This window comes from Taudactylus pleione, unplaced genomic scaffold (genome assembly GCF_031769625.1).
Source record: "Taudactylus pleione unplaced genomic scaffold, aTauple2 ptg000205l, whole genome shotgun sequence".
NCBI lineage: Eukaryota > Metazoa > Chordata > Amphibia > Anura > Myobatrachidae > Taudactylus > Taudactylus pleione.
In genome coordinates, this window is record NW_028284607.1 from 6,462,120 (window position 1) to 6,476,137 (window position 14,018).

The 14,018-nt window shown below is 43.0% G+C and overlaps 1 protein-coding gene across 6 annotated transcripts in view; it reads right to left on the reverse strand.

The window, feature by feature from the left end:
• Nucleotides 1-14,018, reverse strand: part of DEPDC5 (DEP domain containing 5, GATOR1 subcomplex subunit) — a 125,709-nt gene that overhangs the window by 37,133 nt on the left and 74,558 nt on the right. For 5 of the 6 annotated variants that reach the window (XR_015879234.1, XM_088477890.1, XM_088477891.1 and 2 more), the window contains 7 exons: nucleotides 11,593-11,753; nucleotides 11,390-11,507; nucleotides 3,634-3,801; nucleotides 3,339-3,558; nucleotides 2,952-3,073; nucleotides 2,767-2,866; nucleotides 2,514-2,576 (listed from right to left, as the gene is read on the reverse strand). Coding sequence is in view for 5 of the 6 variants with exons in the window: in XM_088477890.1 (XP_088334016.1) it covers nucleotides 2,514-2,576; nucleotides 2,767-2,866; nucleotides 2,952-3,073; nucleotides 3,339-3,558; nucleotides 3,634-3,801; nucleotides 11,390-11,507; nucleotides 11,593-11,753 (952 nt within the window). In the remaining variant the exon portion in view is untranslated. The remainder of the gene's footprint in view (nucleotides 1-2,513; nucleotides 2,577-2,766; nucleotides 2,867-2,951; nucleotides 3,074-3,338; nucleotides 3,559-3,633; nucleotides 3,802-11,389; nucleotides 11,508-11,592; nucleotides 11,754-14,018) is intronic. The other variant, XM_088477892.1, reaches the window with a different exon arrangement.

The following is a 14,018-nucleotide window of genomic DNA, read 5'->3' on the forward strand; positions in this document are numbered from 1 at the left end:
CACTTAATTGTGTCAACCTAGGCCCTCACTTAAGGAAAAAGCCTGAAGAACGGACAGTGACGTGACCCAAGACCCAGAGACTCAGCATGCCATACAGTATAGCCTGAAAAGCACGCCACATCCTAGCCAGCAGCCAGTATTCCAGAAAATACTGAGCCATTAGGGTGTAAGTTACAACTAAATTCCAGTACATGGAGAGTATTCTGACAAATTATATGAGGCGCCAAGACAGTACTCAATATAATAACATGAAGAGAGTATCATGATAGAAAAATATAGCTTGTAAGTTAGCAATATGAACATGGAGAGAGGAATTGTGAAAGACATGAGAGCTAGTAAGTCAGTACTTAATTACCTGGAAAGAGTATTGTAATATAACAGGTGAGCTAGTAAGACTTACATACCATCTTATTATGGAGAGAGTATGGTGACATGACATATGAGCCCGGAATTCAGTACTCAATCAATAACGGAGAGAGTACTGAGACATAAGATGTGGTGTAGTAAGTGAACACTCAATCTAGTAATATGAATAGTATTGTTACAAAAATAGGAGCTATGAAGTCAGCATACAATGTATAACCAGGTCAGAGTAGATTATCAAGGTATTAAAAGTAGCAAGCCCGTATACATTAACATTATCTATAATAATTATTCTGTAGTAGTAACGACTGGAAGGCTAGAGTCTAGTAGGCATTAACCCCCTGTAAGGTAGCTTCCAGGAAAGAGGTAACACTAAAGTGCTACAGGACTGTACGTAGCTGTTATCTTCATACTGAGTAGAAGCCAAAAAGGGCCAAAACCATTTTCAACATGTACCCGTTTACGAAGCATTAGCATGACAATAACATGAGAGAGGTACGTCACAAAAACACAGAGTGCAATCATGGGCCAGTGCATGGACCCCGGAGGTGACCTGAGAGCCTGGAGAATCAGGTGCAGGAGTGGCGGAAGGATTGCTAATGAGCACCTCAACCCGCCTTCTTCCACTGTAAGACAAAAGGAAAAACAAACTGCTGCCTGAACAGCAAGAAAAACGTGCCCTTCTGTGTGAAGTATAAGATGGCGGAGGGGTGTAGATGGGGTAGATAGACACAGCACGCAAACAAGTTTAGTAAGCAGAAGTAACTACTCCAGGACAGAGACTTCTACGCCTTAAGGTAAATCAGTGTCCCCTAATCGGAATGATAGAGAAATATGGACTACAGTAGGAATTTTGTAATGTAGTACCTTCACAACTTTAGTAACCATTCTGTAAAATGTATCTATAAATGCCAATCCACCTTCAAGACCAGGATCACAGAACAGTACAGAACAAACCAAGGTGAGGTCTCAACAGTAGTTAATATAACCCATGTTTTTCGGCTAACTACTTAGAGCAAGCATTAGGACAGCTCTCAGCAAGGATCAATAATGGCCAAAGATATGCTGGTAGGTTAACTGGCTTTTGATTAAATTAACCCTAGTATATGTGGTAGGTAACAAAGATGGTAAGCTCCACTGGGGCCGCAACAGATGAGAATGGTTAAATATCCTCTGTAAAGCACTGCCTAATACGGAGGCTTTATATAAGTAACTGTTAATAAGTATACACATCATGATTTGCCTTCACAACCCTTTGTCTTGAATAAATTCTGATAAAAATGGTTTCTAGACTCATAATTTTGCATTGTGGAATATGGCTCTGATTCAGACGCGCTCGCTGACGCAGGCAGCTCACAGGGTCTGTGGGTGTTTCTTTTTTTTTCTCCTGCCGCTCACAAAGCTGTGGGAGACCTCCCACAGCTTGTGCGAGCGACCTGGAGACCGTCGCAATTATCGCGACCATTGGCCTTGCGACAAGACCCTGTGGCAGGGTCTAGGCCGCTGCAAGGCCGAGTGGACTTCCTGCTCTAATAGAGCAGAAAGTCCACTACTGTCATCAGTAGTGATGTCAGTAGGTCCTCCCACAACCGCCAGGCATTCCTAAGGGAACGCCTGCGTTTGTGCAGCCACCCCCCTACCGCCTACAAAACGGGGCGAGCTGTCACTCACCATTGACAGCCGCCCCGTCTTGTAGCGAGCCCCGTAGCGACTGAAGTTCAGTCGCTCTGCGGGGCTCGCGCACGCCGGACGCGGCGCATGTGCTCGCAAGCGGCTTTGAATCAGGCCTATATGTGCATTAACTAGTGTCTCATACCAGGTAGTTTTTGTGAAGACAACACTTATATGAACATGGCATGCAAAAATTTACTGTATATACATAAATATTAACTGGACGAAATACATATGGTGAACATGCTATTGCACAGACACTGATCAGATGCAATGAGATATACATACATACATTATATATATATTTATTTATATATATACACATATATACACACTGTATAGATACAAAAAGTTAGTGGCAGGCATTACAGGCATTCCAAGTGCATAGTTAAGAGAATTAGATACACTTCATAAGCATCACATTTACCAGACCATGCAAAAGATTGTGCTGTCAATTGCATGCTCATTCAGATACTGACCTGTGGGTTGAAGGATGGTGCTGTACGTGGACTGCGAACAAAATCCATAAAGAAGACCCCGTCCTGAGAGGGAAGTGATAGTGCAGACAGAGGCATGAAGACAGGCAGAGAGACTGAACACCACACGTTTGAGTGACGTGGGGACACAGGGTTTTGGGAAACAGTTTGACCAGAAGTTCCCAAGCACTACCACAAGGTATTCAAATCTCTAGTTATATAATCTACAATATATATGCTACACTTTCTTCCTCACCTTACGAGGGCTGTCCACATAGGTTGGAGTGACTGCCGGGTCTGTGGCCTGACATGGCATTTTCCCAGCATGCACCAAAGCTTGTTGTTCTCCCAAGCCCCTGAAAATACATTTCACAATTCGTTTTGAGCCTCCTCCTTCACAATTTGTGGATTATTTAGGAACTGGGTGATGGACATTCTTACTTCTGATTTGCTTCCATCTCCAGCAAAGCTGAGAGAGCAGAGGTTCCTTTCTTTCCTACTGGAGGTCCAGGAGGTTCTGGTAGGTGAGGGGGGAGCTGTAGTCCTTTCATACCTGCTCCTTTCTAGGAATATGTAAAGAAAAATGTCACTTCCATAAAAATAGAACATCCTAGTCATATAATAATGCACAAGTCCCATGAGCGGGAACAGTTATTCAGGGGTCTATGTAGTAAGCTTTGGAGAGCGATAAAGTGGATGTAGATAAAGTACCAACCAATCGTTTTTCAAACACAGCCTGTAAAGTGACAGTTAGGAGCTGAATGGTTGGTACTTTATCTCCATCCACTTTATCTATCCCCAAGATTTAGTACATAGACCTCACAGTACCCGAATCATGCGGTCTGATCTGTGACGTCTACGAATGCGGTTCAGCCCCTCCACAAATCGCAGGAAACCATCCAAAAGCTGCGCTTCCTCTTGCTCAGATCTGGGACGATCTCCATACAAGTCACAGTGTTGCTCCCCCTCAGTGATCCGTTTGGTGGGTCCAACGCAAGAGGGGAGGAGAAGGAATCGGGTGCGCCAGAACTTCAAGGACTCAATCAGACTGAATATAAATAAAATGATTAGATAAATGTTTATTACAGACGACATAAAGACTAAATTCATATGTATGACCTGCCTGAAGTCTTCAGAGCCAGCAGAGCAGATGTACTGATCCAAATAGTTCCACTTGTAGTCCTCCAGGCGCTCGTGGGAGAATTCTACCCAGCTAGACACAAAGTCACAGTCAGAGTGTGAAGGACACAAGTTGTAGGTGTAACTAATCTGGGCTGATTCATATGGATACCTAGGAAGTGAGACAAAAAGAATATACCCCATTCACAGAATGCATAACCTAAAGAACTTTGGTTTTGCAGCTTTCACTTCAACAGCAAAACAATTCTGTTTACTGTAAAAGAAAACAAAAAAAAAAACACTACAGTATACAATAAATTTCTCGGATTCTATTGCGGGACGCAAGAATACCTTGGTGTAAAGAGTAGCAGTATAGAAGCTTAGGCATTTTAAATCTAAAAGTACATCCCTGCCCCCTTGATACAGTGGCTGCCTCAGTTTTCAGTATATTCCTTACAAAGACCCAAAGACAAAAACAATGGTGCAAACAAGAGGGAAAAGAGAACAATGTTCGCTAATGACATCCACAAGCTTAAGCTGCATACACACACGATTTTGTTACCAACGATTTTATGAAGGATTTTCTGTCAGATTATCTGTCAGATTTTTTAAAGTGTAATGAACGATTTTTTTGAACTACAAACGATTTTTGCATATTCCCTTAATGAAAATCGTTCAGTTGACAAGTCTGACTGAACTACAAACGTGAACGCGTTTGACTCAGAAAGTGAACGATTTTTTCAAACGATTATCGTTAAACGATAAAGTTTAACGATAATAGTTAAAAAAATCGTTGTGTGTGTATGCAGCTTTAGTAAGAATAAGGGGCCATTTATTAATATTCGCATTTGCAATGCGATCTGGGCGCAATATTAGCACCCATGATCGCATTGCAGGATGCGATCATAGTGCCTGAATGTAACAAACTGCACCCACAGAGACAGGCAATGAGCCTGTTCATGCAATGTGCTGAGAGTGAAGTGACTGAGTCAATGGCCTCTTCACACATGTGCGGCCACTGCGGGGGGAGGTTCCTATGAAACCCTCTCCTGGTAGTTTTTGCAGTGTGTAGCCCATAGGCTACAGCGGCTTCCGCCATCTTCAGAAGGTGTAAGCTGCAGGGACCAAACTCCGGAATGCAAAGGTAAATCTGACAGCATTGCACCTCCAATAGGAGGTTGCAGCTGCTGGTTGAAACAGAGGCTTTCTGCAATGCTTATAGTGTCTACTATGACAATGGTACCGTAACCTGCAATCAGAATCCTCTGCACTGTTTTATCTTTTTTCTTTAAAAGAGCTACTGGATTTTGAAAATCACCTCAAAAAAAGAAAACAATTTACCTGGGATAGTCATGCAAAGAAAAATAAACACCTGTCTACGAGCTAACAAGGCCTTCGCAAGATTTTGTTGTCAGATAAAAACACTTTCTGCTCATGGTTACCCAGAAAAATTTGCTAAGAGAGTTTGATGGATTTCCTTTAAACAATTAACCTACCGTGGGAATCCAAAGTCAATCCCAAAGCCAGGGGTTGAAGCAAGGTCTAGAGATCACCTTGATCGTAGTGAACACCCTTGGATTAGGCAACGGGTAAAGCCCCAAAGTGTGACAATACCTCTTACGATTTGCCACTGGACACTTATGTGTCAACAGGGTGATGGCTGGTACTCGAGATGTATAGTCTTAAGAAAGTATCCAAATCTTGATTCACCTGCTCTTTCTGACTATTGGATTATATGCAGATGAAAAATTGCATTTAAGCTGGAGATCTTTGTACAAGGAGTGACAGAATTTAGCTACAAATTGAACTTTGCGAGGAGAGACAATTTCAGAATGATACCCATGGAGTCAGAACATTTGTGATAGCATGGGTGCAGAAGGAAGGCCATGTAGAGGAACTAAGTGAGCCATTTTGAAAAATAGGACCACAATGACCCAGACAGTGGAATACTTATTGAAAGGAAGCAGATCAATCCATTGAAATGTGAGTCCAAGGGGTTTTCAGAACTGACAGAGGAAGCAGCTGCACCAAAGAAGGCTGTCTGGAGGTCTTATGTTGGGCACACTTAGCACAGGGCGCCACAAATTGTCTCAAGTCTTGGAAAATAGTGGGCCACCAATAGCTTTGCTGGAACTTGTGGGCACCAGCATGACCAGCGAATCGAGAGCCATGGGCACATTGCAATAAATTTTTTACACAATTTCTCTGGAACAAACGTCTTACCCTAGGTGGGTGGCAGCTGCAGTACACAGAGGATTGAAAATGGGATGCATATTGGTGCTTGGAGAGCTCTCCTAATCAAAAATAGAATGTGACAGGGCATCAGCTTTACAATTTTTGGAACCTGGACGGAAGAAGAGTTGATTGTAGAACCGCATAAAGAACAATGCCCACTGGGTCTGATGTGGATTAATACAGTGGGCTGATTTCAGATGAAGCAGGTTCTTGTGGTCTGTGTAAATGGTAATCATATATCAGACCCCTTCCACAAATGCTGCCACACCTCAAGCAGCTCTTTGTCTCCTATGGTGTAGTTCTTCTCAGCTGGCAGGAATTTACAGGAGAAGAAACCGCAAGGATGCAGGTTACCATCGGATGCATGTTGAGACAGGACTGCCCCCAATCCTACAGAAGTGGCATCAACCTCAACCTCAAGGTAGAAAGGACTGGCAATGTCTGGCTGGTTGAGGATGGGAGCTGTAATGAAAGCCTGTTTAAGTTGTTCGAAGACTGTTTGGGCTTTTGTGGACCAAATGGCAGGATCAGAATCCTTTTTAGCAAATGCAGTGATAGGAGATATCATGGAATACCCTCAAATGAATTTACGATAGTAGTTTGCAAATCCCAACAATCACTGGATAGTCTTCAGGTTAGTGGGCTGCTGCCAATTGAGAATCGCCTGGGCTTTCTCTGGATCCATGCGCTGCATCATACCAGAGATGATATATTCAAGGAAAGGAACGGAGTCTACTTTAAACATGCATTTTTCCAATTTGCAGTAAAGCCTGTTCTAAAGAGTCGAAGAAGAACCTCTTTTGACATGCTGATGGTGAAATATCAGAGGGAATGTGAGAATGTCATCAAGGTAGACTACTACGCTAAGATAAAGCAAGTCCCGAAGATCTTGTATTGTTGGAATACTATGGGCATTTAATAGGCTGTAATGGCATCACCAAATATTTGTAATGTCTATCCCAGGTATTGAAAGCTGTCTTCCACTCATCTCCTTGTTGAATCCTGATGAGGTTGTAAGACCCTCTAAGATCCAATTTACACAATTTGGCAGCTCCATTGACTGTTGAACAGTTCAGAGATGAAAGGAAACAGGTGTCTGTTCTTAATTGTGATTTTGTCAAGACCTTGATAATCTATACAGGGACGGAGCCCTTCATCTTTTTTCTTAACAAAGAAAAATCCAGCCCACTGGAGAGGATGAGGGATAGATGTGGAGAGGTTGAGGGACAGATGAAGCCTTTTTAAAGAAGGTCTTTGATGTATTCAGACATTGCCTCTGTCAAGTGTAAGGAGAATTGAAAGGTTATCCAGGAATGAGATCAATGGGGCAATACTAGTCCCTATGCTCTCTGCAACACGTCTTCAAATTCCTTCACTCTTGCTTTTTGGGCAGGACGCTGAATATGAAAGAGGGCAAATCTGCGCACACCCGAAAAGGGGCTATAGCCATGGAGGGGTACGGTCTTGCAGCATGCCTCCTTTTTCAATTACTCTAGGGGACGTGCCCAGCACTCGCAGAGAAGCTTGGCTGACCCCAAGCTCTCCCTGCACTGTGAACAGATGCTGTGCACATGCGTGTGGCATCTATTCATCCTCTGCTCAGTGCTCTGCGGCCTGTGAAGGGGGGCAGACACAGGGAGTGGCGCAGCAGCACAGCAAGAGGTGGGATGCCGGGAGCTCAACAATGTTAGCCTGTGATCAGCGGGGCATCTCCATAAGGGCAAAACATATTTTAGCATTTTAAAATTGGGCAGGAAGCGGCTCCCTGCTGAAACAGTCTAGTTGGAACTCTACCTATAGTGTAAAAGAATTGCAGAGATCTCCAACGAATTAGTGGGCCGATGTGGAAGGACTCGCCGAAGACATCTTCCTGAACAAGCTGAACCCTATGTAACCACTTGGGGTAAAGACCAATCTATGTGCAGGTTGTGCTGTAGGAGCCAGGGATACCCAAGAACTAGTGGATGGGAAACCTTGGATACAATGAGGAAGGTCGGAAGCTCTGAATTCAGAACTCGTATAGAGCGTTTCAATGAAGATGTTTGCTGAGTGATGGTACCCCAGAAATGTGACACCCATCAACAACCATGATGTAGATGAGCATTGGCATGGGAGTAAGAGAAAGAACCAGTTTCTTCGCAAAATCTGCCATTATAAAGTTCCCAGTGGCACTGGAGTCGAGCAGGACTGGAAGATATTTGAATCCTTGGGGATATTCCAAGGTAGCATAGAAGAAACAATCAAACTTGAAAGGAGAAGGTGATGATACACCTAAACTAACTTCTCCACCATCAGTTAGGTGCTCGCATTTCCCAATTTCTTCAGACAGGAACCCAGCATGTGGCCAGGACCAGTGCAATAGAGACAGAATTTTTCATACCTCTGATGTTCTTCATGAGAGAGACGAGTACAATTGACTTGCACAGGGACCTCAGCACCAGGAGACTGTGGTCAAAAACTGGGAACTGGACAGGTTTTTGAGCGCTCACTCTTTCCCCTATTTTGAGCCCTTTCTCAGAAGTGAAGGTCCACCCTATTGCAAAGCGAGATTAGTTTTTCAAGGTTGGCCAGTAACTATCGAGAAGCCAGTTCATCCTTCACACGATCTGCACAATCGCCTCAACATTCCACCTGAGCTCAGAAAATAAAGTACGGAACTGGACAACATACTGTCCTACAGTGCGAGTCCCTTGACACAGTCGCAGAATGTCAGAAAAAGCTTGTGTGGTTCTTCCTGGTTCATCGAAGATCCTTCAGAAGGTGGACATGAATAGATCAGCTGATTGGCTGAGAGTGCTGGTTCCCAGACACCCAGCTAATCAGTGCTTCCCTAACTGATTCCTATAACAGTGTCCAGGAATGACCTGTCAATATGAGCTAACACCGTATTGAGTGTACAGTGGTGTCTGTGGGCACTGGGTTTTTGCTTTTTTTTTTATTATTATTAATAATAATAATAATAATAATAATAATAATAATAATAAAGGAATTCTACCTTCGATATGCGAATACTGTCTTTATTTTAATATTTTCTTTCCACGCAGACTACAGGTGCCAGCGGGCCCTTAATGTCCGGGCATGCTGCAATAGAGACAGAAATGTTCATGCCTCTGACGTTCTTCAGGGAGAGCGATGAGTACATTTGACATGCACGGGGTCCTCAGCACCAGGAGAGCGCTCACTTCTTCCTGTGTTCTGAGCCCTTTCTCAGAAGTGGAGGTCTACCCTATTGCAAAGCGAGATTAGGTTTTCATGGTTGGCCAGTAACTATCGTGAAGCCAGTTCATTCTTCACACAATCTGCACAATCGCCTCAACATTCCACCTGAGCTCAGAAAATAAAGTACGAAACTGGACAACACTTGTTGTTCCACAAGTGCCGGCATGCCAAGGCAGGCTTGCTGGTTCATGTAGTCTGCCTGTAAAGAACAATATTTTTATCTGTTTTCTACACATAACTCCGCACCCCCCACCACAAGGTATGCGGGTAATAGCCCAGGGCTGGTTGATCCTCTGGAGGGCAGCCCCCATTTTATTTTTGGAGTCCCCACTTTCTGGGGATTTCCAGCCTGGGCTGACCAGTTTGGGGCTGGTTAAAATTATAGCAGGGGGACCCCACGCTGTGTGTCCCCCTGCTTTGGCATTAGCCCTGCGCCTGGTTCAGACCAGTGCTGGTTTTTGGAAAATAGGGGGAAGCCCACGCCGTCCCTCCCCTCCCATTTTCCAGTATCAGCCAAGGCTGAGAAGACCAGGGGAACGCAATTTTTAAAACTTTTTTAAATCTTTATTTACTTTTTACCCTAATAAAGCCTACAGAGATCATAGTGATTTGTGCAGTGCTTCTCCCGAACTCGCCTACCAGGGGCAAGTATTTTGTTTGGGCGGGCTTGTCGTCGGGTTTTGGTGGGTTTTAAAACCGACCATTAGTAAATCTCCCGTTTCTATAATCATCTAAGTAAAATTATCTTTTGTTGGTCCAATGTTCTAAAGTTGGCTTTTTGGTCGGTTTTGCCTTATAGTGAATGCAATCGTTTACAAAACCCAAAGCTGACCTTGGTGTATTGTGGGTGGTGTAATCCATGGCTGTAGTGACTAAGATTTAAGAGTGAGCAATGAAGCAGAGAAGCTTTAGGTATTGTTTAAACAGTGTATAAACAACAGTGAAACATATTCTCAGTTAATTGTTTACACCATTTACAACGTGTCCTCCAATCCATCATTTTATAAACCAAATCGGCCACTAGAAGATATACTTCTTCATGTGTTCTGCACTTGCAGTGCGTGACTCCCACTTTCAGCTACAACTCTGCTGAATGGCAGTTGCAGTAAAGCATAAAATACATTAATTTACATTGATGACAAACCCCCAATAACTAACCATTACTTAATCACCCCTTCTACTACCATAACTAGGGATCATAGATAGCAACAAGTAAATTATTGTTATAATCTTATAGAAAAATAAGCATATACAGTATTAAAATTATTTCTACCCTATCTATACATTTGTTGGACTTCTCCGTGGACACATAGTAAGCCAGTTTATCATATTATTCCAAGCTCTCATATCCAGCACCATCTATATTCATTATAGAGGACTTGACAGGTATTAGTGTTAGACTAAGGCTACAAGAGCAATTTTAAATCGCACAATTAAATCCCATAAGACTAGTCATATTTACATATGCATGCAATTAGTTGTTAATATTTTGAAGCATCTTCTTACTATATAAAAACAAAATAGATTTTGTTTTTCAAGAGTATCTACTATTTGATCCTGGTTACTTTACTATTCATGATCGGAACCATTGAACTTTACACTACGGTTTACTCCAACATATAAGAATGCTGAAACTGATATCTATACTCTATACTGCAGATAATCATGCAACTAAAATCACCGTAGCCCTATATAGCTAAATTAACGGTTATCATAAAGATCATTGAGCTCTACATTATAAGTGCCCCTCATTCATCTACATAGTACCAAAGATAGCACCTCTGACGGTTGTGGTATATCTTGTTGACATGAGAATGTAAACATTGACCACCTTGACATTCATCATGTCGACACAAATAAAATGTTGATATGATTAGAATGTTGACAAAACGTCCCTGGTGGTCTAGGGGCAGCTTACCTGGTCCGGCAGATCCAGCAGTGACTTCCGGGTACTGGGGTGATGTCAGAATGACTTCTGGCATTATTACTAACCCTCGCCCAGTGCCAAACCCTAACCTCACCTCCTGAAGTCTAAACCTAACACTCCCCCTATTGCCTAACCCTCCTGCAGCCTAATCCTAACACTCCGCAGCCAGTCCATGCAGAATGTCGGCATTTCACATGTTGACACTGTGGACATGCCGACGTTCAATGTCGACATTTCAACAAAGTCAACATAACTGTCACTATATCCCCTCTCTGAGTAACAAATGTACTACAACTGACTTGTCTGGTCTGTTATGTTCAATACATCCACTTTTACAAAGCTTGCTATATAAACACCAGTCAGGTCATTCTTCTCTTACTTTGGCAAATATCTTGTAACCGTGATTATCTTGTCTTTGCAGGTCACCTTGTGAAATGTCCGACCCATACTAAGCCAATACTGATTTTCTTCTTCCCGACGGTTACAGGATACCAATCCTAAACAATGACATCATAAATTAAAACTAATGCTAGATTTAGACATCTTAAAGCAGGAAACAAACCGATAAAAAAGGACCTGTACCTCGTCTATAGAGGGGACTGCTGCTGAGTGGAGGTGGAGCGGAGGAGCCAGCTTTGGGTTGTTTTGGCTGAACAATAATTTGATAGCCCTGCATGAGACGCTGACATATAAATTCTTCAAACACTTGCTGTGCTGTCATCTGAGCACCATCCTCTTCACGTCTGTGGAATAGTGAATAAGATTAAAATCTCCTAATAATTAATTTCACTTACCTTCCGTATACACATAACTGGTGCTTGAAATAGCTGTAACTTCTTTTAGTTATACATTCTTAGGTAGTGCTTTAAAAAAACTCAGCCCTAGTGTTTCTAGGTCCATCTTCCCTCAATCCCCACACATACTGGGAAAAGAATTGTAACTTTTTTGCTGGTGCAATCTGTTGTGTCCGAGTAAAATACGAGGGGGCAACTGTGCCAAAGGCCTTCAAGCTGCTCTGGCAGTATTTTAAAGATTTTAAAGGACTGTTGTGTTCGGGAGGGCACGGCAGTGTTAAGCTTACCTCGAGCTCTGAATGGGCTCTGATAACCCTGGAAGCGCACTGCAGGAGTGTTGCCAACAGAGCTCAGAGGACATGGCAGTGCCCCTGAGATGTGTTTACATACCTCGTGAAACCGAATTCAGGTGGAGCAAACCTGCTGAGCTCTGGAATTGTGGATAGGAAAATTACATATAAATCTCCAAGACTTTACTATGTTAAATCCATTACTCCTAGTCCATTGGGGGACATTGTAAAACCATTGAGGGTATAAAGTGTGGTGCAAGGAGACTGGACATTTTAAATTTGCTGGTAAAAATCTCAAGCTCCTCACCCAATGGGCAAGCCAGGAGTAGGGATTGTAGGGAGAGGAAAACAACAAGAGCAAAAATCTAAATGAGTATAACAATTAAAAGAGACTTTTAACAAGAACACGAACATTTAAAGTAGGTACAAAAACCACATTTACTCTTCTGTCCCAAAGCTATGCCTAAGGGAGGGTATACTCAGAACTTGTGGTGCACAGTTCCTTTTGTCTAGAAGTTGGTTCTTGGATACAAAAGTATTGCTCACTGTATCTGATTTGTAGTGTGTGTCTGACAATGCACCACTCGTCTGAACACAAGGAAACCTCAGAATCAAAGCCTTCTACCAGCTTGTCTTCTTCTTGGGAGGGAAAGTCAGAGCCTGACTCCTCTGCTTTCATTGTCTAGAAAAAGTGGCAGCAGTCATAAGCTCTCTGAGGAAGATGACAGTTGCAGGAGACACTGCACTGTCCAGGCAAGGTCCTGAGTTCAGCTTGTCCAGCCCAAAGGCCAGGATGTTGATTTCCAGATGGAGGTGAAACCGAGATACCAGTTTTGGCTGAAAGGGAGGTCTGGTATGCAGTATTGCTCTATCCACAGGAAAAATAAGGTATGGAAACATACATGACAATGTCGCTAGTTCTGATAACTACCTTGCAAAAGCGATGACCAACAAGAACAACATTTTCCAAGTAAAAAATTTAAGACTGAAGAGGTACAATCTGATACTTCTCTAGTGCCAAAAGAACAAGGTTAAGGTCCCATGGGGCCACAGGAGGTACATATGGAGATTGGATTAAAAAAAAAAACTTAAAGAAAGCTGTAGACCTCTGGAATTATAGACAACATTCAGTGATAGAGCCAACTCCTGGGACATTAGAGATGCAAGACGCAACACCAAGTCAAGCCCATCCTGCAGAAACTAAAGGAAACAAGCCAATTTATACAAGCAAGAGGGATCGCCCTTCCTTTCACACCACAGACTGTATGTTTTGCACACTGTGGTTCATTCTTTAATATGGAAGATCATGGCCTCCCCATCCATTCCAATTAATGCCAGCTGGGTCAAGTTTAGATGGAAGAAGGTCCCTTGACTTAACAGAGAGGCTTGTAGCAGCAGCCACCATGGCGGTTCTGCTCCCATCTGCATACTCTTGGCCAATCTGGAGCAATGAGAATATATGGCACACTTTCACTCTTGTCTTTCTTTAAAATCCAAGGGGTCATGGGAATTGGTTGAAAGAAATACAAAAAGCTATCTAGGTTGCCCCTAAATCAGGGTTGGGCAATGAGCGGACCTGCAGCTGTTGTTGAACTACAAATCCCAGCATGCCTTGCAGCAGTTTTAGCATGGCCAAATAGCAAAACTGTGGCAGGGCATGCTGGAGGACCATTTGCTTCCCACCCCTACCCTAGATGCTGTGCTGTACGCAATAAATATCTAATTTGTGGTTCAACTCGGGGGGCCATCATATCGACATGTGGCTGTCCCTGTCTATCTGCAAATAGTCGGAAGATGTCCACTTGAAGGGATCAAAGGTGTCATTAACTGAATGTCCACTGTTAGTATGACAACTGCCAAGATAGCTGGGATGTGGTGTGCAGTCCAGCACATAATCCTAGTCATTTCCTATGTGGTGAGGAAA